General features: G+C 41.0%; 2 protein-coding genes across 6 annotated transcripts in view; one reads left to right on the top strand and one right to left on the bottom strand.

The window, feature by feature from the left end:
- The window catches only part of Pikfyve (phosphoinositide kinase, FYVE-type zinc finger containing), a 92,515-nt gene extending 89,367 nt beyond the window's left edge, over positions 1-3,148 (top strand). For 4 of the 5 annotated variants that reach the window (XM_076931767.1, XM_076931764.1, XM_076931766.1 and 1 more), the window contains one exon: positions 1-2,043. This exon is cut by the window's left edge and continues 96 nt beyond it. In XM_076931767.1, coding sequence (XP_076787882.1) covers positions 1-20 — 20 coding nt within the window. In that variant the 3' untranslated portion in view covers positions 21-2,043. The other variant, XM_076931765.1, reaches the window with a different exon arrangement.
- LOC117705391 (gamma-crystallin D) overlaps positions 1-25,938 on the bottom strand; it is a 763,352-nt gene that overhangs the window by 204,141 nt on the left and 533,273 nt on the right. The gene's annotated exons all lie outside the window — the stretch shown is intronic.

The following is a 25,938-nucleotide window of genomic DNA, read 5'->3' as shown; positions in this document are numbered from 1 at the left end:
GGTTGGATCTGAATTGCTGAAATCACAGATGATTTGAAAAAGACTGTGAATGAAAGTGGATCTGAAGAAGAAACCCCAACTACATAATGTTTTATTTCTTTGTCATATGTACCACTGAACACAAAGATCTTTGAGTTCTGAGACTGTCTCCATGACTGCGGGGTAAAAGCCCCATCCATGGATTGTACTCTGCTTCTGATATTTGCTATTATCTTCCTGTAAAATGGGAAATCGTACAAAGTTAAATACAATGTTCTTTTCACAGGGCTGTGATTAGAGATGAGTGTGTAGACAGTAAAATATTGAATTGTCCTATTTACCAATTCAATTGCTTGAAGAAGAAAGCACTGTCTAGTAGACTGACTGGCAGACTGTGACTGCTATGACTGTCTGGTAGATTGTGACTGTCTGGTAGATTGTGAGTGTCTGTTATCACATTTGTTACTTTTTTTCCTGAGAAGGCACTTGCAGACCTTCTTGGTTTGGTATATGTTTCCTGTGTAGTGACTTTATATTTGTTCTTATAATATCTGAAACATTTAGGAAATAATCTGATTTATTCCATTAATGGCCAGTTAAACAGATTGGTGCCTGGTATATTAGAAATTTGACTTAAATTAGGAATCCCGCCATATTCTGTATCCTCCAGATATCCTTGTTTTACTGTGTGTGATGCTTTTACATTCTGCCTTCTATGCAGGTGACGAGAGCCTACAGCCCTTAGCTTGAAAGCCTTTCTTAGAGCATTTTAAGGAGCTTGTTTAAAACATTTGTGTAATGTGTCAAACAGCACTTAACCTGCATGTGTGTTTGTAGTCTAGATTTCCCTCTCATTTTGGGGAAACAAAATAAACAGGTCTGTAGTCAGTGAATCCCTAAGTGAAGAATTAGTAATGAAGGATTCTATTTAATGGTAAAGAGAAACTGAATGAAAATCAACAATGTGGGGTTTTGTTGTTTGTTTTTGTATATAAATATATTTGTAAAGTATCTTTCAACACTACTAGCAGTTAGGTGGGGTTTGTAACATTTAAAAGTTTTCAGTATGGATATTCTCATTTTCGAGTTTACACCACACTGACCAGTGCTGCTGAGAAATGCTGAGAGGTAGAGTTACTTCTACCTAAGGAGTAGTTTACTACTCAGCAATCTCACCTAAAACATGACCGGGAATCCTGAACTGTGAGGAAATGCTTTTACCCCAAAATATGTGAGTGTTTTTTTTGGCTTTTCTGTAACAAGGCTATTTGGACGTTTACAAAGTTGTAAGGGTTCCATATTTTTCAGACTTCATCTAATAGTACGTTAGTATTCACAAGGGGCTGGATGGCCCTGCTATGGAGGACAGTTTGCACTGAGTCAGCACAGTGTGGCAGCTCTGCTTTAGACAGGGAAGCAGTGGTTGGCTACTGGTTACCTGTAGAGCGTGTGGCAAAACAAGGGTTATGTCTGCCTGATTTTAGGCCTCGGCCTCTTCAGTCTTCCACCTGTGCCTTGGAAAGATGGACCAAACACTGAAGAGTCCAGCTGTGATGTTAAAGATGAGTAAAGGAGTGTACAGACACAGCTTGTGTGGAACACACTTTCTATGCCTCCAGGGACAAAGGCTTTTGTGTCTGGTTTGAAATGCTTGCTCTGTTTTGCCTCTGTTCATTTTTCTGTGTGATCGATTAGGCTATAGGACCCCCTCACTTTTGTGGGACTAAAGAGATGCCTTGCCTAGCTGGGGTTGTGTTGTCTCTGTTTTTTTCTTTGGTTTTAGTACAGCAAGTAGCTGAGTTGAGCTCCAGGGGAGTAACTCCTGACAGTAACCTAGTATGTCCATCTTCTCTTGTCCCCTGACTGAAAAGCAACTTTGCTTTGTGGTTGTGTGCTGGGAATTGAACCCATGACCTTTGGTAGATCAGGTGGTGCTATTAACCACTATCTTCCCAGCATGCACATTTGCTTTTTTAAAGTATTGTTTAAAGTAAGTAAATATTGAGTTATTTTGGTGACTAAAGTTTCTGAAGCAAGAGTTACTGCTTTGAAAGCTTGATTTGTTCTTTCAAAATCAATGTCTGGCTGGTGTTAATGAAGGGGAAACACATAATTGAAATGTTTTGCGTAGCACAAATATGTGACTCCTGGCTGCTTGTGTTTAGCAACTGCTGTGTGTATGTGTGTATATATAGTGTTCTGAGTGCTTTGGATTGAATGGCTCTTGTCCTCCTTGACTCCCTTTCATGGCCTAGAGAATATTAATGCTGAAAAGTTGTAAATACGGAAGTACTCTCATGCTCAAAATATAATATGAATTCCAAAGTAACTGGTAGTAACATGAGAAAATTATGCCAACGTGTTGCTGTGTATAAAAATCTTGTTTATAAATATGAAGCTTTTTGATGACATAAAATTTTGTTTAAAGAGTCGAATTTGAATTTTTCCTGTCTGCCAGAGTAAAGAAAGCAGAAATAAGGTGGAGAGCCCTTTTGTAATTTACTCAGTACTTACAGATTCTCAAGATTTCCTATGGAAGGACTGAGCAGGGATTTTCTAGCTTTGACATCGGTGTAAATAATGGGGTCATTCATATCAGCAATGGCTTGAGGTGGCTTTGTGGTGGATGGTTTCTTGGCACTTTAGCAGTTAGCATTGGGCTTCTGTGGAAGTGCCAAGGAGGTAGTCTGCCTGTGGCAAGTCAGCTGAGTCTCAAGTGTGAAAACTGTGAGCCTGGTGCTGAGTCTTACCAGGACACTAAATCTCCAACGTGACTTACACAGTATTCAAACCATCTAGTGCAATGCCTTTTTGGTGGTTTTTGTAATGGTTGTAGTGTATTACAGAAAAAAAAAAAAAAAAGGAAACTACAATCACGAGCAGTTTTGTCTAATGTTTCTTTGTCAGTTTTGTAAAAGAAAATGTACATAATGTCTTTCAACATGTTTTAAACTAGAGGAAATAACATTGTAAATCACAGTAGCCTCCTAATTTAATAGGAAAAACTCAATAGTAAAAGTACTTAATGTATTATAATGTATATATTTCTCTAACTTTGTTTCCAGCTGTTTTATATGATTGACATGTTATTTAAAAGATAACTACCGTAGGCTTCTTAGAGACTTGTACTGTAAATAAAGAGGACCTGCAATAAACTGGAATTTACTTACTCTGCTTTATTTCGGATTTGTTTAAGTGAGAGAAGTTGAACTCGCTCTGTCCACCAGGCTGGCTTCAAACTCTCCGAGAGCCACCTTCCTCTTACATCCAGAGTGCTGGGATTAAAGGCATGCACCACTACCACCTGGCCCTCAGTCTTGCATGACCAGTTGGCCATGGCTGTGTGGGCCTTCCAATGTTCAGTTTTATTGATAAAGCATTCAGGGAAGTGAACCCCTTTTCTGTATAGACTCTGCAAATTGTATGGGTGGATGCGACTCCATTGTTCATTATTTTCTCCCATCAACTTGAAGGCAAACACTGCACTGGCTGAAGCTGAAACCGTCTTAGTGGTACTCATGGTTGTGGTCGCGAGGCCACAAGGCCCACTTTTACTTAGATTCATGAGGCCAGAGCTGAGAGAGCGTGGCTAGGTAGCACACCTAGTGTGCCCCAGAGATGGCTATGGCTAGGCTGTGTGGGGAAGTAGGCAGGTCACAGACCTAAAGTATGGGCCCCTTTGCTCTTGTAGTATGGAAGGGGTAAATGATAGTAAGAGACACAGTAGGTTCCACGGTCTTTTGTAACCTAATGTCTTTTGTGCTAGAAGTTGTAAAATTCCTTGGTCAATGCTTAAGGAAATTAAGGAATTTTTAATTTTATCTTAGCAATTGTATGCTAAGATACTGTTTCACACATATTTCTCAAGGTTCATTTACATTATTACAAGTGTTACCAGCTTAATATGAGATACATCCTCTACTCAAAATAATGGAGTTTTGGAGCTGGTAGATGACATAGGAGTTTGTTCTGTCCACTCCACACACTGGTCAGATGTTATCACAACTGTTGGACCCCTTTTGGGGGACATGGAGTTGACTTTGTAGCTAATGCTTTGGGGATTTTTTGTTTTTGGTGTTGGGAACATACCTATTTGCAAAGTGATGTAATTGGTAAGTACTGAAAGTTAAGGTTTCCAGCATTTGAAGACAAAATATATTGATCAATCAGTTCTGCAGCCTTGTTCTCTTTGTTTCTATAGTGTCTTTTATTGGGAATTTTATAGCATGCATTGATCAAACCTACTCCTTTTCCCCCTCTCCTTCAGTCTTTCCCCATTCCCCTCCCTACATCTTTCTTTCCAGGTTCATGTGTTCTGTTCTTAAACCTACTGCATCTGCTCAGTGCTTCCTGCATGGGTCTGAGATCATCAGCTGTAGTACAAATAGCCTCTCATAGCCCAGCTGGCTTGCTGAGGAAGATGGATTCTCCCTCTCCCAGCAGGCTTCTGAAGTCTGTTTTGAACTTATTTTTGACAGAATATTTAGATCTTTGACTTAAGAATACCTCAGCTCTATAACGCAGGTTGCTTCGGCCAGGGAACCTTTCCCAACTAGCAAAGAGTGAAGAGGAAATTCTCCTTAGGCCAGTTAAGGCCTCCTATGACATGAAATGCAAGTGCGTGCCAGCAGAAATAGCTCAGGGGTAATAATGCTTGCTGCCAAATCTGAAAGACCTGAATTCCAACACACACACACACACACACACACACACACACACACACACACACACACACACACACACAGCTTGCTGCCAAATCTGAAAGACCTGAATTCCAACACAGACACACACACACACACACACCATAGTGGAAGAAGAGAACGCCACTCCTACAGGATTTCCTCTGATCTTATTATTGTGTGCATGCCTAGAAAAGAACTCTGAACTGAACTTGCAGGAATTATGTAGCCCCTTCTAAACATCCAAATACCCCAAGTAGTAGACATGGGTTGACTCTGTGATAGCTGTTCTTGATCCTTAACTAGGCTATATCTGGAATTAACTTAAATACAAGCATCTGGAGCACCTGTGAGTGATTTTTTTTTTTTTTTTTTAAATTAAATCATTTGAAATGGGAAGACACACTTACATATTCGGATCTTTTGAGGTGGAAAGATCCACCTTTAATCTGGGCCACACCTGGTGGCAGCCTATGTAAAGGACATAAAAGAAGGAAGCTCTCTTTTTTCTGCTTGCTCTCACTCTGGCTTGCAAGTCTAATACTCCACTATCATTGGAGCCTGCTTATTGGAGATTCTGGTATATAGTAAAGACCAGCAGAGACATCAGCACTGTGGGCTGAACACCTACTGGAGCCTTAGGTTTTCTGTTGTTGGACTAGTATGACCACTACCAGTAAGCCTTTCAAATTAAATATTCATACAATCTAGTGCTATACCTTTGAGATAATTTTGACTGCCTTATGCCTGCTGGCATTCCTAAGGTCTTTATTTCTGTATTAGGTAGTGAATATTATGGGGATTTGAGTAAATGATTTAATGCACTCAGGTATATATGAAAACTGACAAATGTCATTCATGTGCAGGTGTAAAGGGTAAGGTTTTCACCGTCATCTGACAAAGGTCTCTTGTGCCTTTTGGCCAGCAGACTAGGATACATTAAAGCTTTTCCAAGAGGAAGCACTGTTACTAAAATAATGGGCCCTTTGGATTCACCCTGGCCACCATGAACTAGGCAACTTTGTCCAAGATTACAAGTCTATACAGCTTTTTCTCCATCTTTCTTTATAACCTCTTCCCCTGTCCCCCCCCCCGAAAAATTCTTTAATCTAGAAATTTTGACAAAAATCTTTCATTTTCACTAATAGAAAAAAGGGCTGAATATTAATGTCTTATCCTGTTTTATTCTTTCTCTGTTCTATGTGATGTTCTCACCTTCACAATCGAGGTTTGCCTCAACTAAACCAAACTTTTCTCCACCATTCTAGCACAACCCTGAAACAACAAATACCTGTTGTTTCAGCATTCCAAACCCTGGCCATCTTAACTAATGTTGAGCTGAACCTGACCTAATTTCAGTCTCCCAGTATAAATACCTGCTAGACTTCTGTCTCAGGTATCTGTCTCAGGTATTCCTGTGAAGAGACACTATGACCATGGCAACTCTTACAAAGGAAAAGAATTGGGGTTGGCTTGCAGTGTGTCTAGGCCTTTCTTTTTGACTTGTGCTGATTTCTTCTCTCCAACCATCTAGCTCATCTTCTCTTTATAGCAAGCAGCCCAGCTCTGTGAAGAGCTTCATGTGGTATTTTAAATAGAGGAAACAAAGGTATCAACTACCCACCAGAAAGTCATAAAATTTCCTTAAACTGTAAATACGTGAAGCAACCATAGTAGAAAGCCTTGTCTGTCTCCAAACAGCTGTCACAGTTCTGTTCTCACAAACCCCTCAGAGACACAGGGAAATGACTGGCTGATTAAAACTGGTAGATTCAAAAGGATTTGAAAATGAGTCAGATCAGAAATGTCCCTGCTTGCCCTCTGAGGCCTTTGCTGGCTGGTAAAACCTGCAAGCTCTTCAAGGAGCCACTCCTTGTAGGCCACTCCCTCCTTCCCTGGTTATGAGCTTCTGTCTTAGGCCAATTTGCAGACCCTAGAGTGCTGAAACACGAGTTGGAAGAGGAAAAGTTCTTTTCCCAATATGACCAGATTGATAGTCTATTTGGGTAAAACTGTAAGTATTTTCTGCAGAAGTGAGGAAAATACACCATGGTGTTTAATTATTAGGCCTGTGCTCACTTGCAGGAACTAATCAAAAGTTTCATTTATTGGGGGCCTTGAATGGGATAGAATGACTTCCTGGCTTATCCCTGCTTGCAAAATTTTAGATTTCTTCCCCTCAGTCTGTTCAGTTGGCCTCCTGGGAGTGGGAAGAGTCTGAGGCAACAGCTTTGCTTTCATATTCTCCCTCTATATTTCCACTTGTGCTGCAGAATCACAAGAAGGGAGATCATGCATTAAGTCCCAACCGCTGTAAAAGATGAGGGAGGTTGTAAGAATGACAGAAGTGCATACTACAGCATATAAGTATGTCTTCAGAAGACTTTGTAATAATATTCTTTATGATCAAGATTGGAGTAAATAATTAAGATGTTCAAATTTTTAGAAATGTTAAATTTTTTGGATCAACGAGATGGTTTAGGAGGTAAAAGTGTTTATCACCAAGCCCAAAACCTGAGCTTGATCCTGGGACTCATATGATGGAGGGAGGAAAGTACCATCTGTGTTTCTCCCTTTCACATGTGCACCATGGGACATACACACACGTATATGCTTATCTTCATACAGTAAGAGTGCAATAAAAAATGTTAAGTGCTGTGCTTTGGATGATTCATCCAAACCCATTTTGGATTTAATCCTCATTGTGAGGTATTAAGAGATGAGATGGGAGAGGATTTAAGAGATAATTGGGTCACAGAGGCACAGATCTCATGAATGGGTTGATCCATTAATAGATTAATGAGTGTCCTGGAATAACTCTCAGTGTGTCAGTTTGCATCCGCCTTCTCTGTGCTCCCCTCTCACCATGTAGTCTCCTTTGCCATTTCAGAACTCCAAGGAATCTAAACAGCATGACGCCCTTTACCAGAGGCAGCCTTTCCCCCTCCCTGCCCCCCCCTTTGATTCTCCTACCTTTGGAACGGTGAAGTGAGTAAACCTTTATTCTTTATAAATTGTTCAGTGTGCATTATTCCAGTTATGGTAACAGAAAATGGTCTATGACTTTAACTAATAATGTGTTACTTGAAAAGCAAAACAAATACCTACAAATAGGAAGGATGGTTATATTACTACCATCCAAAAATATAGTGTGAAATTCAAGGCGAACTGACACTTTCTATAACAATTACCGGTTTTGGTAAGTGTGACCATTATACATTCATAAATGAAAGGCTCAGACCCAAGGCTTATTTACAAGTTCTTTGCCGTGTGTGTGTGTGTGTGTGTGTGTGTGTGTGTGTGTGTGTGTGTGTGTGTGTGTGTAGGATATATGTATTATCCTGGTGCCTTAGGCTAAAGTAGAACCTGCGGGATGAGATGGAGACCGAAGGGAAGAGAACTGACAAGCCACAGACAGAAGCATGTCAGCAGTTACTTCCCTGTTTTCTTTTTCTTTTTTTTTCTTTTTTTGCATTTGTTTTTTGTTGGTTTTTTAATTTTATTTTATATTTTATTTACATTTAAGATGCCATCCCCTTTCCACATTTCCCCTCCCTAGAAAACCCCTGTCCCATGCCCCTACTTTCCTTTTTGCTTTTATACAATTTTTTAAAAAATGTTAATCAAAGGATTTATAAGTTTGGTAATGCTCAATCAGAAGCGTAACCCAATACCCAACCTAGATATAAAAACTATCTTTGACTGGTGGAGACCTGTGAACATCTGCCTCCATGCCCCCTCTCTCTTTCTCTCTCATCACCTAGCTTCTCCTCTCCTTCATCTTCTCTCCTTACTCCATCTCTTCCTCTCAGTACTCCTTCCCACTTAGCTCCTCCTACGTATCACTCTTTCTGTTAAAGTAAAACTTTTCTCTCAAAATACAATTAGAGCATAATTATGCCAATTTGTACCAGTGAGGTACAAGATAGTCCTAATACCCAGTCCATCATTTTGTTGACTAACCAGAACCTCTGTCATCTCTTCTAACTAAAACACTTACTTTTGATCCTGGCTTTTTTTGGCTTTAGAATGAATGTCAGCTGAAAACCATCTACTCAGATCTTTTCTCTCAAAGTAGCCAGGATTGGCTATGAGACTATAGGTCTTCAACCCCGTCAGAAATCCAGAATGACTGAGTTAACTGAAGTTAATGCTGACACTGTGTCTTCACTGAATCCAGATGGAATTCCAGGACATCGGAGGTTCGGGCAGGTCTGCTCAGTATGCTTGATGAGTAGATACACCAAGGCTGTGTATTCTGCAATATACATTTCTCAGAACAAATTTTAGTATCAAGAAAAAAAATTTTTCCCCCTAGGGGGCTGACATTTTTTAAAGATGTTGGTTCTAACAACTTTTCTTTTATTTCCCCTTTTTAAAATTGGTTGTAATATTTACATTTCAGATTTTATCCCCTTACCCCACTTCCTCCCACCACCCAGACACCTCCTATCCCATCCCCCTCCTCATGCTTCTATGAGGCAGTGACCGTACCTACCCCCCCTCCACTATCCCCTCCCCACCCTCACATTCCCCTCCCCACTCTGTGTTTATTTTTTTTATGGGACCAAGAAATTCCTCTCCCACCTATGCCCAACAAGGCCATCCTCCCCTACATATACCACTGGAGTCTTGGGTCCCTCCCTATGTGTTCCCAGGCTGGTGGTTTAGACCCTGGGGGGCTCTGGTTGTTTGGTATTGTTGCTTTCCTCCTGGGGTCACAAACCCTTTCTGCTCCTTCAGTCCTCTCTCTAAGTTCTCCATTGGGAAACCCCTGATCATATCAGTGGTTAACTGTGAGCATTGTCCTCTGAGTGTGTTAGTCATTGGCAGACCTCTAAGGAGACAGCTATATCATGTTCCTCACATTATGCACTTCCAGCCATCCACAACAGTGTTTAGCTTAGGTGGCTGTACATGGGATGAATACCCAGATGGAATGGTCTCCTGATGGCCCCTCCTTCAGTTTCTGTCCCATGTTTTGTTTCCATATTTGCTCCCTTGAGCATTTTTGTTACTTGTTCTAAGTAGAACGGAGGCATCCCCTCTTGGTCTTCCTTCTTCATGAGCTTCATGTGGTCTGTGGGTTGAGTCTTCGCTATTCCAAGCTTTTGGACTAACATCTGCTTAACAGTGAGTAAATACCATGTGTGTTCTTTTGGGATTGGGTTAACTCACTCAAGATGATAATTTCTAGATCCATCCATTTACCTAAAAATTTCTTGAATTCATTATTTTTAATAGCTGAGTAAGACTCCATTGTGTAGATGTACCACATTTTTTGTATCCATTCCTCTGTTGAGGGACATCTTGGTTCTTTCCAGCTTCTGGCTATTATAAATAAGGCTGCTATGAACATAGTGGAGCATGTGTCTTTATTACATGTTGGAGCATCTTCTGGGTATATGCCCAGGAGTGCTATAGCTGGATCCTCAGGTAATGCTATGTCCAGTTTTCTGAGGAACCTCCAGACTGATTTCCAGAGTGGTTGTGCCAGCTTGCAATCCCATCAACAATGGAGGAGTGTTCCTCTTTCTCCACATCCTCGCCAGCATCTACTATCACCTGAGTTTTTGATCTTAGCCATTATGACTGGATTGAAGTAGTATCTCAGGGTTGTTTTGATTTGCATTTCCCTGATGGCTAAGGATGTGGAGCATTTCTTAAGGTGTTTCTCAGCCATTCGAGTTTCCTCTGTTGAGAGTTCTTTGTTTAGCTCTGTACCCCATTTTTTAATAGGGTTATTTGGTTGTCTGGAGTATAATTTCTTGAGTTCTTTGTATATCTTGGATATTAGCCCTCTATTGGATGTAGGATTGGTTAGGATCTTTTCCCAATCTGTTGGTTGCCGATTTGTCTTATTGACAATGTCTTTTGCCTTACAGAAGCTTTGCAGTTTGATGAGGTCCCATTTGTCAATTCTTGATCTTAGAGCATAAGCCATTGGTGTTCTGTTCAGGAACTTTTCCCCTGTGCCTAGGTATTCGAGGGTCTTTCCCACCTTCTCTTCTATTAGTTTCAGTGTATCTGGTTTTAAGTTAAGGTCTTTTATCCACTTGGATTTGAGCTTTGTACAAGGAGATATGAATGGATTGATTTGCATCCTTCTACATGTTGACCTCCAGTTGAACCAGCACCATTTGCTGAAAATGCTGTCCATTTTCCACTGGATGGCTTTAGCTCCTTTGTCAAAGATCAAGTGACCATAGGTATGTGGGCTCATTTCTGGATCTTCAGTTCTATTCCATTGATCTTCATGCCTGTCTCTGTACCAATACCATGCAGTTTTTATTACTATTGCCCTGTTACTACAGGCTAAGGTTGAGGTCAGGGATGGTGATTCCCCCAGAAGTTCTTTTGCTGTTGAGAATAGTTCTGGCTATCCTGGGTTTTTTGTTGTTCCAAATAAATTTGCAAATTGCTCTTTCTATCTGTATGAAGAATTGGTTTGGAATTTTGATGGGGATTGCATTGAATCTATAGATTGCTTTTGGCAAGATGGCCATTTTTTACTATATTAATCCTGCCAATCCAGGAGCATGGGCTGGCATTTGTGTTCTCTTAGGGCCTGTATGATATCAGTCCAGGATCTTCTGGCTTTTATAGTCTCTGGTGCGAAATCTGGTGTAATTCTTATAGGTCTGCCTTTATATGTTACTTTGTCTTTTTCCCTTACTGCTTTTAGTATTTTTTCTTTGTTTTGTATATTTGATGTTTTGATTATTATGTGACGGGAGGTGTTTCTTTTTTGGTCTAGTCTATTTGGGGTTCTGTAGGCTTCTTGTATATTTAAGGACATCTCTTTCTTTAGGTTAGGGAAGTTTTCCTCTATAATTTTGTTGAAGATATTTACTGGCCCTTTAAGTTGGGAGTCTTCACCCTCATCTATACCTATTATCCTTAGGTTTGGTCTTCTCATTGTGTCCTGGATTTCCTGGATGTTTTGGGTTAGGAGCTTTTTGCATTTTGCATTTTCTTTGACAGTTGTGTCAATGTTTTCCATGGTATCTTCTGCACATGAGATTCTCTCTTCTATCTCTTCTATTCTGTTGGTAATGCTTGCATCTATGACCTCTGGTCTTTTTCTTAGGTTTTTTATCCCCAGAGTAGTCTCCTTTTGAGATTTCTTTATTGTTTCTACTTCCATTTTTAGATCCTGGACAGTTTTGTTTAATTCCTTCATCTGTTTGGTTGTGTTTTCTTGCATTTCTTTAAGGGCTTCTACCTGTTTACCTGTGTTCTCCTCAAATTCTTTGAGAGTGTTATTTATGACCTTCTTAAAGTCCCTCTAACATCATCATGAGAAGTGATTCTAATTCCGTGTCCTGCTTTTCTGGTGTGATGTGGTGTTCAGGACTTGTTATGGTGGGGGAACTGGGTTCTGGTGATGCCAAGTAACTTTGGTTTCTGTTGTTTACATTCCTGCGCTTGCCTTTCGCCACTTGGTTAGCTGGGTTAGCTGTAGATCTACTCGCACTCACTGGTTCTGACTGGAGTCTGCCTTTCCAGTTATCTTGGTTGTATCAGAACTCCTTGGGGTATGGATGACTCTATGATCCTGAGCTCCAGCTGCTCTGGGTTCAGTGGCTCCTCTAGGATATTTCAGGATATGAAGTCTCCACAGTGGTAGACCAGCTAGATGTTTGCGGTTCTGAATGTAGTTGATCCTCTAGGATGCTTCAGAATATGGTGTCCCCTGCTCTGCTGCTCTGTGGGCCATGTCCTCTCTAGGATGCCTGCAGCTCTAGGGTCCTTGACCTCTCTTGGGTGCCTCTGCAGTTCTGCGGTCTGTGCCTTCCCTAGGGTGCCTCTGGACTCAGTTTCCAGAGGGGAGCAGATTGGCTGGGAGACTGCTTGAGCCACCGGTATCGGGGCCAGAGGCGGAAGGGGTACTTCCCTGTTTTCAAAGCCATCACCTATTGAAGAACTCCCTACCTTTCCTCCCATGTAAATCAAGATTCTTAATTTGTTAAAATCTAGAAATGTAAAACACGATAGTTGTTTTACTGTAGTATCTTATTTTCCTAGTTGCCATCTGTTGCTTCTTACATTAGAAACATTCTAGTTTTGCCAGGAAAATCTGAACCTGATAGCTTTTACCCTTAGAGCATCGTCGACTCTCAAGTGTGGATTGCTATAAAGATTGTCCTTGCTCAGAGGATAGGAGTATGGGGGTATTTGGAGAGACAGCAACAAAATGAGGTTGTAGGACCGGAAAGTGACCACTAGAGGGCACTAAAGCACTTGATTCTAGTATTCGCTTATTGGTGTCTCAGAGCAAAGGAAACCCAGTAGACCACGGGGCATGAGCCTGTTCCTCAAAAATGTAAAGACTAAGGACTGAGCTGAGACAACATCTACAGTTGTCCCTTGGTGACCGTGAAGGTTGTTTCCAAGACCCTCTCCCCCAAAAGGTAGCAGTCTCTTCAGGGTGCTCATAGGGTACTCATATCCGAGGCAAAGTGACTGCTGTGTAAAATGGGTTGTTTCCTTGTAATAAATAGCAGGGAAAAATCTGAATATATTTAGTGTAAACACAGATCATTTTTAAGATGTGTCATCTGTGGTGGGTTGAATCCTTGGATGTGGAGTCTGAATCCTCAGATGTGCAATCTGCAGACATGAAGCACCCACTGCCATTGTAGATTTTTTTTTTTTTTTTCTTTTCATTTTTGGTTTTTTGAGACCGGGTTTAGCTCTGTGTAGCCCTGGATGTCCTAGAATTTGTTCTGTAGACCTGGCTATCCTTGAACTCACAAATTTGCCTGCCTCTACCTCCTGGAGAGCTGGGATTAAATGCATGAACCACCACCACCTGGCAAAGGTATCAGGTTTTTTTTTTTTAAATCTATCCTTGACTAGTTTCTTCACTCCTGTGATTTGAATATAGATTGATCCTGTAGGTTCATATGTTGAACGGTTGGTCCCTTGCTGGTTCACTATTTTTGGAGGTGGTGGAAACTTTGGAGGCTGGAAGAAGGAATTGACTGGGGCATGCCTTTAAGGGGTCCCTTGTCTGTGGGCCCTTCCTCTGTTGCATTCTACTTCCTGGCCACTGTGGGGTGGGAAGCTTTTGCCAGACTCTCTTGCTCTCATTGTGTTTCTCTTTTGTCTCAGGCTGGAAGCAAACCAGCCAGCTGATCCTGTGAAACTGAAAGCCTGAATAAGCCTTTCCTACTTTGAATAGACTGGGGCTGTGGTTCCGTGGTAAGTGCTTGCCTACTGTGTGCAGAGCCTCGGTTTGTGGGTTTGGTACCCAGCACTGAAAGCAGGGTGGGGGTAATGGGGACCATACAAGGAAATATTTAAAAATCTCAAATACACAAAATATTTATACAACCTTCCCTCTTTTGAAACTGTTTTCTTAGATAATTGTCACAGCGATATAAAGCTAGCCGCTTCTGACATGGTCAGTCCCCAGCAGACCTCTGGCTGTCACTGGGGAGGCCTGTCTCATGAACTTGAACTGCCTGATCCCTGAGCTTAGTCTTTGTGCCCAGTAAGTACGAAGAATTCCTCTAATTCCTCTCCTCTGTGAAATGGGCCAAACAGCTACACTTCTTACGCTTCAAGCTTCCCATCCTTTACTGGGTGATACCAACCATCACTCTGATGCCTGTTGCTGTTACGTCTTCACCAGACACAAGTGCCCATTTGGGAATGGGATTTTATTAAAGCTTATATTTAAATGTGCTGTTGAATATTTGATGTTTTCTCTGGTGAAGCAATAGTTCTTCGTTTGTGACTATTTTAAAGTCAAGTTGTAAAGAAGCCAGTTTTTTTTTTCTAATTGAACTGCCATTTTCAGCAACAAATCAGAATCGACCATAACATAATTAGAGAAAATGCGCCATTGAGCTTGCATTTCCAAGAATGTCCACACGCAATCAGATGGCCTTTAGCAAAGGTTGGTAGGTATATTTAGTTTTTTTTTTTTTTTTTTCCAACTAGAACTTGATCAGTTTCTCTGCTGTGAACATGCCACTTCATCTCAGAGAAACCACCTGGCAGTTCCAGCTCCCCAGAATCTGACAGTTGTCACCCTCCTCACGAATATCATTTAGATGGGATGCATCTTGGGAAGGTATCACCAGATGCAGAAGGGAAAACCTGCCCCATGCCCTGTAAGTGCTACTCCTGCTAGCATCTCTTCTGATAGGTTGTGTTAATGTTTAGGAGCCCAGATGTGCTTCTTCCAAGCCCATCTCTGGTTACTTGATGCATTAGCCGTATTTCAGAGGTCTGCTCTTTGCTGGTCTCTTGAGTGCAAGGGGCAGTGAAGAAGCTGAATGGGACATTGCTGAGAAATCCAAGCTCTCCTGCTGTGGTAGGAGGTGAACCTCACTCAGAGGGCAGCTGCTGGGGACACACTCTGTGCCACAGGGCAGGGGTTTTGGTCTGCTACTTCCTATTAGCATGGCTTGTGCTCTTCAGGAGGGCTTTTCTGTCTTACAAGGTCAGAAAACGTATGTCACTAAGCAGAACAAATTAACAGGCGAATGTTTGACCTCATTAGTCCTAATTTCTCTTTCCTTTCTTTTCTGTGCGTAATTCCACATTTCCCACGCTTGTTCTTTCCATGTGTACAGGGACCGGCAAATTCACTGGGAATATCATCCACATAGCTGTGATTCTAAGACACATTATTTGGGGCTATGTTTTGCTTCTAATCAATTGTCATGAGGCACAGAAAACCTAGATTATGTATCATAAAAGCTGTTTTTTTTTTTTTTTTTTTTTTTTTTGTGAAGACTATATTAACTTATGTAATGATATTATGGATAAGTTGATGACTTGGAAAATGTTATGCCTAGGTTCATGAGATGTAAGTTTTTAATTCTGATAATTTTGTTTGCTGCATTCACTGCTTTAAAATACTACAGATTGAAAAACTGACAGTTTCTGCTTTTGCTTCAGAAAAATGTACATATATACACGAACAAAGAGCTTTCTCATTCTCAGGGCAGAGACAAAGTATCATTTTGGGGTGAAACTTCATGTCTCAGAGTAGGGTCGCAGTATACCTTGTTTACATCTGTGTAGTATTTGAACACACATGTTTTATATGAACTTCACAGATTTATCTTTCACCATCAGTCCCTGTCTGTGAACTTCATGGAGAGGGAGGTTTAACTTGGATGCTTAACTTCGTGTTTCCCATGGAACTTGCAAGGCTCCGAGACAGAAGGTCACCAGGTAAGAACTGTCTAAGTCCCTGGGGAAGACACCTCTTCTTGATTCCACCCAAGGCACCTTATCCGCCTTATCTATAGTTTGACCCTGTCTCTTCTAAGTTAGGTCTCAAACAAATGGCCACCTGAGGTGTCTTTAACATATCAAAGCAGACCTGCCTCCCAAGTTCTTACAGGGTGTGCCTGGCCCACCTCACCCCCTAGCCTAAACTTCTCCAGCCTTAGGCTACCCTTCCCCATAGAATCCAGCCATTTTTCTTACTTGGCCCTTTTAGTTTTAAACTTCACTTTCCTTGCTCTCCTCTCTTCTCTTTCCATTCACCCTGGATTCTCCCAGATGTCTCTGCCTCAGGCTATGTTCTCCCTTTTATCTACAGTAAAGCTCTCCCCCATACCTCGGATCAGTCATGTCCTTACTTTTAATTTTTTTTCATTCACTCTATTCATCAGGAGCCTTTCCCGACTCCATTTTGTATGTACTGACGTCTTTTTTAACCTCTTGTTGAACAGGAGATAAAGTTATGAACCCCTAGGCTCTTGAAAAGGCACCTGGTTTCCTGATTGTCATGACCGATAACTGATGGACACACTCCTGTTTCTTCCCAGGGTAACTTCATGTAAGCTAGCTATTACTAGAGCACAGTAGACCAAGGTCATCCGGTTTGAGGACTGTCCAATACGAAGGCTCCATAGTGGACGGCATCTATGGATCTGGTCCACTTCCTCTTTTTAGTTGTTGTGGTTTTTATGGAAGCAACAGAAGGAGGCAGTTTGCATATGAACTGAGACCTAAGACTAGAGAGAAACTGAGAGGGAGCCTTGAGAAGTGCTCTAAAATACTGCTTGGTGGTAGGGAGACTGAACCCTCTTTGAGTAGTGGCCAGATGCTCATGTGCTGGCACTTGTATAGGCTACCAGACTTGCCATTTTCTCAAGTGAGTTGAATTTTTTTTAACTGTCTAGTCTAGACAATCTCCAGCCTTCCCTCACCCCATAATAAATGTCCATTGTGTACCTGAGGCATAGTCTGCTCTTTACAGTGTGTAAAATGCTAACACACTAGTTATTAATAATCCTGAAAGGAGTAAATAAATGCTTCTGAAGACCCCCATACTCGGGAGACCCTTCCTCAAGCCTCCGGAAATCGCGACCACCCAAAAATCACAAGAAACCATACCTGGATGCAATCAGCAGAGGTTTATTAGGGGAGGAGCCGGTGGTCAAAAACGACAAGCTCTTTAGCTCCAAGAGCAGGGTTTTTGGCCACGTGTGGTGGGTTAAAGGGTCTTTTATAGCATGGGGTGTGGGGAGGAAGGCATTTTCGAGCGCTTACACATGATTGGTTGTTTTACAAATTTTGAACATAGCACTGGGAAGACCAAGGGAGGGGTAACCAAGAACAGTGGAACATTTCAGAGAATCTAGCCCAAATGATAGCATCTTTATCTGTAGTCAGGAATGCCTTCCTGCCTTGGGCAAGGCTTGGGGAATGTAATCCAGCAAGTGTCCTTCACCTGGAATGTGAAGGCCTGAAATCTTATTTTCAGTTCCGAATTCTGTAAGGCAAAAATCTACACATATTTTATAAAATGGCCTTTATAATTTTTCACTCTACAATAGTAGGGAAGCTGTGGATAAGTCAGGTACGCTGGGAACTTCTGCTCTGCTTTTTCATCCCACCTTGCTTCAGTGTCCACTCTTTTGTTTTACTTAGAACTAGACTGGCAGCCTGTGCTTCTGCTGGCTCTCTTCTTACTTAGTGATGGGTCTGTAGAGACAGGAAGGATTCAAACTGTTCTGCGATTTATTGGTATTACCCTAGGCCCATGGATAGCAGTGTGTGTCACCCCAGCTGCCAACTCAATTTGGGGTTTGATCAGCCCAGCACTGACCAGCACACTGCCCTGTTTTCCAGGGTTCACTTCATGCTGCTACTGTGCCCTTCTTCATAAAGCCAGGCCCTCTGCACTGACTTGACTCTGAATCCCATGCTTGGCCTCCCATGCTGATCCGTGAGGACTAAGTTTATTGTTTTCATAATTAATCTCTCCTAATAATGACATCCGTGCATTGGCACGTTCCTTCCTTTATTACCTGAGTGGGCAGTTCTCTGTATCCATCCTTTCAATTTCCTTCTAGTTTTTTTTAACAAAAATTCATATAAAATAATGGGTGTGAATGCCATGAATTCTGTTCTTGCTCACCCTCATCCTCCTCTTCTTCCCGACTTGCCCTTCTTCTTCCTCCAGTAGTTTCTCAGTCCTCTGTGTGTGTGTGTCTGTGTGTATGCGTGTGCGCACGCACACCTGTGTGCATGCAAGCATACCGTGGCAAGAGTCTGAAAGTCAGAAGATAACTTTGTGGAGTTGGTTTTCTCCTTCTATCTTTGCACAGGTTCTGGGCACGAAACTCAGGTCATCAGCCTTATGCAGTAAGTACCGCCATTCACTGAGCTATCTCACCAATCTTGAGATAGATTTTTTTTTAAAAATTATGCATTTGAGAAAATATGCAATATTGTTTTCTTTTGAGTCTGACTTAATTTGCTTAATGACGGCCAGTTTTATTCATTTTTCTGAAAAACATGTAATTTCATTTCTTCTTTATGGCCAGATGAAACTCCATTGTGTATATTATACTACATTTTCATCATTTGATCATCTGTTGGTGAATATCTAGGCTTATTTCATACCTTGGTTAAGGTTCCTTTGTGTGTATATCCAGATGTGCTGATATCTCAATTTTTACACCAAGCTGTATGTATATAAAACATATACATTTTCAGGCATTGAATGCTTCATTAAAATCTTAAACTTCTTCCCTTCCACGAAACTGTGTCCTTAAATTCAGTTGAGTACCCATGTTGTGATTATTTTTAAAATGAACATTTGATTAACAGGTATGAGCAGGTCACTTAAAAAGCAGCCAGTGAAAGTGGTTAATAAGCACATTTCAAAGCTTCCTTCCCTTCAAAGAAATGTAGGTTCAAATAATGAGATTACCCTCTGCCTCCCAAATGACCACTTCAAAATGGAAGAGCTGTGGATAGGGCTTCATGCCAGCACACCTTTCTGGGCTTCTAATGTCCACAACAGAAGCTCTGAAGTATTCTGATGTGTCTACAATGCACAAGGAGCCTTCCAGAGCCCTGGCTGCATGAAGACCTGTTGTCACTCTGGAAATTACTTGATCTACCCTGAGGCTGAGGTATTAGAGTAAGGCACAGTGAGGGAGGTTTTGCAACCTGTTCTTAGCAGCAGTCCTTGTAGTTCATTTGGTTTCTGTTTTCTGGGATTGGGTCTCTGAGACTCTGGTAGCCCAAAGACTAGCTTTAGATGCCTGATCCTCCTACCTCCACTGAGGGCTAGGATTCTAGGAGAGCGCCACCACACTGCTCTGTATTCTCCATTCTCCAGATTCTAACCAAATACAGTCAGCCAACTTCCTGAGTAAGAATCAAGGTTTACAATGCAATCAGGCTTTCAGACTTGGTGGGACTTCTTCCAACTTACTGATAATAGGCATGTGTCTGAAGTCATTGATACAGAATAAAACACCAACGATTCAAACTTACTGCCCAAATCACTGATACAGCAACTGAGGAAAAAGTTTAAATATTTTATTAAATGAATGGGTACTGCTAACTGAGACACATAGAAAGAAACTTCTGTCTTCTATCCTGGCTCAGACATAGACATCTGAGAATTGATCTTCACCACATTATTTGGGGAAATTAAAAAAAAAAAAAAAAAAAGAAAACAACCTTTATACGTTCTCCGTTATTCCATCTGTCTATTGCTTTATCAATCTATCACCTGGATGTCTGTCTGTCTGTCTGTCTGTCTGTCTGTCTATCTAATCTATATGCTATGTATTTAATGTGTGTCTGTGTGCCTATGCACCCTCTGTATCTTGCATTTGCAAGTATGCCAGTGAGAGGACAACTTACGGGAATTAGTTCTCTTCTTTCATCCTGTGGTTCTGGGGATTGAATCTAGGTCCTCAGACTTGGTAGGACATGCCTTTACTCCGAGCCATTTGCTGGCCAGTGGGAACTATTTGTAAAGCAAGTATATCACTACTCTCTACTCTTGATTTTACTATTTTCTTTAGACACTAGAAATTCCAGAAGATACTTCAATCATCAAATTTTAATTAGCTCCATGTATCTGCTTAAGAAAGTATGCCAACACCCTTATGCTGAAGAAAGTCTGACTTCACTTTAGCTTGTCATTGTACCTGTGGTGCTGATGCCGTGTTAAGCCCTAAGATATAGTCACATATCTCACATCACTCCATGCACATGTGAGTCAAATTATGTTTGTGTGGTGATAGATACATTGAAACAACACATTCATACACACGTGATGCAGATGGCTGCATATAGAACACTGATGTAGTTGCAGTGTGTTACTATAATCATGTCTATGTCATATATATATATATATATATATATATATATATATATATATATATAGACTGTACCTATATCAATATTTGCATTGTGGGCACAAATAAGTAAACGCACATGAAGCTTTCAACACTCCTGCATACTGGAGTGGATCAGCAATTGTGTGTGTACAAGGGCAGGGGGTCAGAAAGGATTTTGGGGTGTGATCGAAAAATAGCATAGCCTGGGTGACTTAAACAGAGTCATTTATGGAAGTCCAAGGTCAAATGTAGCATATTATGTTCTTGGTCTTCAGTTTGCAGATCCTGCTGCTTCATATGAGTGCAAATCGGGGGACAGGGCATGTTGTGTGTAAGCAAAACATTTTTCTCATAAACACCAATCCCAAGATGAGGGGATTTTATGATTCATCTCTAGAAAGTTCAGTGTCCAAAGTCCATCGCCCTGCAGATGAAGGCTTTAGTGTGAATCTCGTGGGGACACACATGCAGTCATTTGCTCAAATGAGAGTCTGAAGTCTCAGGGATTTGCTTCATATAGGAGAGGCTATTAATAGCACAATTTTAAATTTAACTGTATGTTTTCTGTTTTAAATTTTAAAAAAAAATTGTATTTTTTCCCCCTTCACTGCCCTATTGTATCATGGGCATCCTAGTAGCTTGTTTCTAGAGATAAGATTTCACATATACAGTATTGAATTTGAATTCTGAAAATACCTTTTATGAATAATTTATTTTACAGATAAGCTCCAGGGAGACTGATAATTTATGTCTAGAAGACAGTAGTGCTAGGTGAACAGGCTTCACTGCCAAATGCACGCTCAGGCATCCTCACCCAAGGGCATCCGCACCCAAAGGTCTCACAGTGACCTACCCAGCAGGCAGCTCACTCACAGTACCCCACTCATGTGGGTCCTCCAACAATTGGAAGGAGGTGGGGGGCGGGGTAGATGATGTCACTAAATCTATTGCCTGCTTGTGGATCTCATTTCCACAACTGGGCCAACTTGTCTGGCCTCAATGGGAAAGGATGCACCTATTCCTGCAGTGACTTGATGGGGTGATACCCAGAGACGGGCTCCCCCTAATAAGAGGAGAAGGGGCAAGGGTAGGAAAGGGGCTGTGTGAAGGAGAGCTAAGACGAGAGGGAGCTGTGATTGGGATGTAAAGTGAATAAATAAATGAGAGAAAAAAAAAAAGACTTGGAGGTAACTTGCTAGGCCATATTCATCTCCCTTTGACCTACTTTGTCTTGGTACAGATGTACTGTAATTTCTGAAATTTCCTGTTTGCATAAAATACATCTTCATAGATTTATAGTCTTAGAAATTACTATGGAAAGACATGTTGAGATAGGAACCATTATAAGGCAAATAGAACTAAACAAGTGAGTACAACTTAAGAAGGGCATTTGTCAAAGTGCTTGGTCATCAGGACACAAGATGCACCGGCTCAGTGCCCAGTATTTGCATTGCTCCTGATATTTGGTTATAATGCTGCACAGAGGACCTTCACAGGCAATTTTATTATGTTTATTATTTTAGTTTTTTAACCAAAAATTGTTTTTCACGCAATATATTCTAACTATGTCATCCTCCGAGGAACCAGGGGTTCTGTGGGTCTCTGGTCCAACTGGAAAAGGCTGAAGCCTTATAGCTCTCAGAAGGGAAGCCTGTGTAAAGCAGGGTCCCAGATCTTGCCCGCTATCATGGCAGCGCAATACCAGTGGAAGTGGTGGTGGCAGTGGTGGTGCTGACAGTGGTGGTGGTGGCAGTGGTGTTGGTGGGTGGCAGCAGGCAGATGGTGGGTGGTGGTGGCAGTGGCAAGGATGGCAGGGGCATGAGCCCAGGCTGCCAGGTGGGTCTAAGGTCCAGTGATGATGCTTTGAGAGACAAAACTCTTGCCCAGTGTTATAGCTCAGTGAAACAGCCACTCAGACAATTGCCATTGTGAGGACATCTTTACTACATCTGAGTGTGAGCACTAGAGTCTTCTTCGGGTTAGTGGAAAAGAGTAAATTTCTCACAGCTTGTTTTTTGTTGCTCAGAGCATTAGAAGTATTCCATACTTTACAGAATGATATATTAAAAGCAAAGTCACATGCACACACATACACACATGGATGCATGCACACACACACACGTACACACACATGCTCACACAGTCTATTTGGGGAATGTTTCCAGATTACCCATACTTCTTGACACAGCTCTCTGGTGTTACTCACCATTTCGTTAAAATTCTCCCTTCTCATTATTTTTAGCTCTTGACGACTGTTATGCTTAATTAGCTCGATCAATTGTGGATTACTGCCAGTTGTATTTGCAGAAACATAGCACTTTATTAATCTTGAAAAATGCCAGAAGATAATAGAAGTGCTAGGACTGATAATTAAATGCATCTTTTAATTCTAGCCTATAAATTGAATTTAGCGTGCGTTGGAAGGTTTTCATCAATGCACAAGCTCTGGGATAGTGCCTTTCCCCTCCTGTGTCTATTTGAGGCACTCCAGGGAAAGCAGTGAATCATGGCTAAGCTTCTACACTGGGTACCAAGTATGAGATGTTTTATCATAAGCCATAAATGAGAGAAATTTCAAGGTCCTTGAAAGATGTTTCAACTGAGAGAGAGAGAGAGAGAGAGAGAGAGAGAGAGAGAGAGAGAGAGAGAGAGAGAGAGAATGTTTGTGTGTATATGTCTCTGTGTGTAGGCCATCTGTGTAGGCCAGAGGCGACATTGGGTGTCTTTCTTGATCTTTTTTTTTTTTTTTTTTTTTTTTTTTTTTTTTTTTATTGTTTGAAACAAAGTCCCTTACTGAACCTGGAACTCATGGTCTTGTCTTTGCTAGCTGTCCAGCAGTAGCTGCAGGGACCTGTCTGTCATTGGCTTCCCTCACCCCTCAGTGCAAGTAAAGATGCATACTGTCATCAGCTTTAAAAATAGCTGATCCCAACTCAGGTCCTTATGCTCGTGTGGCAGGCTCACACTGACTGATTGATCAGCCTTCTACATATTTTGTTAACTACTGTTTGCTTACATCCTAGCCAAATATCTGTCACAACAGGTATTTGTTGGAAAAGTGAACCGTTTGTTGTTAGTATTACCTATGGCAGAGGAGCCACACTTTTCTGGGTCTCCAAATATCACCCATCAGAGGGTACGTATGTAAAATGAAGAGTAGTGATACATTCCCTGTATTACCAGAGAGCACTTTACTCATCCAGCCTAGAAAATATGCTCTTGTAGGAATTAATCAGGCCTTTGATTCTTAATGTTCTTTAAGCCCCATAAGTCATCACCATCTTAAGTGTCCCATTAAAAATGTGAGTTTTGGCTGATTTAATCCCTACACTCAGGAGGCAAAGGCAAGTAGATCATCCCATGTGTTTTCCTCATGTTGCATTTAATCTACACCTTTCACTGTAACAAACTTTGGTAGTGAGTGTAAAGGGTCCCGACTCCCGAGCTCTTGCTCATCCTCCAGCCTGCAAGTGGTGATTCTGGGCCTCCCCAATATTTAATGTTTATAGAGCGATGTATTTGAGGTCACTCCCCATCCCGTTCCACTATAACAGCCTTCTCCCCAGTAGAGAGTGGAACTACAAATGTCTATGCTAATACCCCCCAACTCCTCATACTTGCTTAAGCCTCTCTTCAGGGGAGGCTTAAACCTACCTTAATTGTCCTGGAAAAAATAAAAATTTTCAGTAGGTTTTCAGTTTTATCACCTGAAAAAATTAAACTCTTTTAAAAACCCAACATATTGGTTGACCTGTGGTTTTTATAGATCATGCTGAAATATGAATTAATAAAACAAGCACATATCGTGGTTAATATATCCAGCGACTAGCAATGCACTTCTACATTTGAAATCAGAAGGAAATGTGAATTCTAAGCAGTGATGCCTCCATCCTTTGAATGTCACCTGGAGTTGGTTGTTACAGACATTTGCAAAAGTTACAGACTTTTGCAATATGTTGCCGTGATGTCCTGAGAAATACTGAAACATTGCACGGTTATTAAATTAGTCATCTGTACCTCTCTTTGAGACTATGTACAGCGAAGCCTTGTGTCTGCCTGCTCTTCAGTGCTGTGTGTGCTCATGGTTTAGGGCAGTAACTATTTGCGTTGCTCCTTAGAGCACCTATTTAGACGTCTGTCTTAACCAGCTAATCTAGTAATAATTGTGCTACACAGATCACTAAAGGATGGGTTAAAATTGATTGTGTTGGTGGTTATTTTGGTCTTTTTTTTTTTTTTTTTTTTTTTTTTTTTTAAATATTGGCCTATGACTCTTAAAGCAGCTTTCATTGCTTCATTTCAACCCAGAGAAACTTACTTTAGAAATGGAAAAAAATCAACCAAAAGTTTATTTATTTATTTTGCTTTCTTTTAAGAAACAGGGCCTTGCTATATAGCTTAAATTGGCTTGGAGGTTTCTGTGAAGTTTGGGTTGGTCTGAAATTCACTTTGTTTCTTCTTCAGCTTTCCAAAGAGACTGCTCCTATCCATGGCTGAAAAAAAAAATCACTCATTTAATTGAAATATTTTGCATTTATGTCAGTAAGAATCCAATGAATCCAATCTATAATTGCTAGGCATCATTTCTTTTATTTCTAAACTATATTTCTGTTTTTCTGGAGGTATTGTGTACATTATTGCCAAGTAGTCAAAATATTATTTTGTCAGGAGATTTGGTATTATGGAATTTATACATTTCAAATGTTCTCTATGAACAGAAAAGCTTTATTTGTGAAGAAAATGAAAGCAAATTTCATAGCAGATCTCAGCAGATATTTGACAATAGTTAACCTCATGGTTTGAAAAAATAAATCAATTGTATTCAATACAGTCAGGAGGCTGGGTTCATAAAAATTACACTCGTTAGCTCATTGAACTCCAACCGAGCACTTAGGGGCTGTAGTCTAGACAGGCTATGGTATGATATATATATATATATATATATATATATATATATATATATATATATATTCTGTGGGAGGAAATCACCCATATCTTTTCATTCACTGGGCTTATTCAAGGTCTCATGATCAATTCCAAAATCCTTATTGAGTATCTATTTTAGCCTCAGTCTTCAATTTTGCAGTCTCTTTAGTCTTCAAGTCCTCTTCAGCTTGGCACCAGTGTGTTTGATGGAGGGGAGTTAGGTAGAACTTGTGCCCTATAGAAACCGCACTTTTTCCTGCAGTCGTACCTATTTTAGTTCAATTCCTCTTTAAGGGCTCCTACCTGTTTACCCGTGTTCTCCTGTATTTCTTTAGGGGAGTTATTTATGTTCTTCTTAAAGGCCTCTATCATCATCATGAGATGTGAGTTTTAAATCCAAATCTTGCTTCTCCAGTGTTGGGGTACCCAGGACTTGCTGTAGTGGGAGAACTGGGTCCCGATGATCCCTCTCATTTTGGGGGATGGATCTATGGCGCTCAGAAATTTTGGACAAAGAATGAGTCACCTCTGAGAAAGCCATATGATTTTAGAAAGAAAACTGGAGTTGAAAGGATGCACAGAGTGAGCTTGCTGTCCAGGCAACCCTGGACGGGACTCACCTGGTTGCAGCTGGTGTAACAATTAGGAAAAACACATTCTTCTCATGGTCTGTGTTAGGAGACAGATAAGCCCTTCATGCCGTGAGGACAGGAGTTTGGTGGCTGGAGGCA

This window comes from Arvicanthis niloticus, chromosome 3 (genome assembly GCF_011762505.2).
Source record: "Arvicanthis niloticus isolate mArvNil1 chromosome 3, mArvNil1.pat.X, whole genome shotgun sequence".
Lineage (NCBI taxonomy): Eukaryota > Metazoa > Chordata > Mammalia > Rodentia > Muridae > Arvicanthis > Arvicanthis niloticus.
The sequence above is the reverse complement of the archived record's forward strand: the minus strand, read 5'-3'. Positions and strand labels throughout refer to the sequence as shown.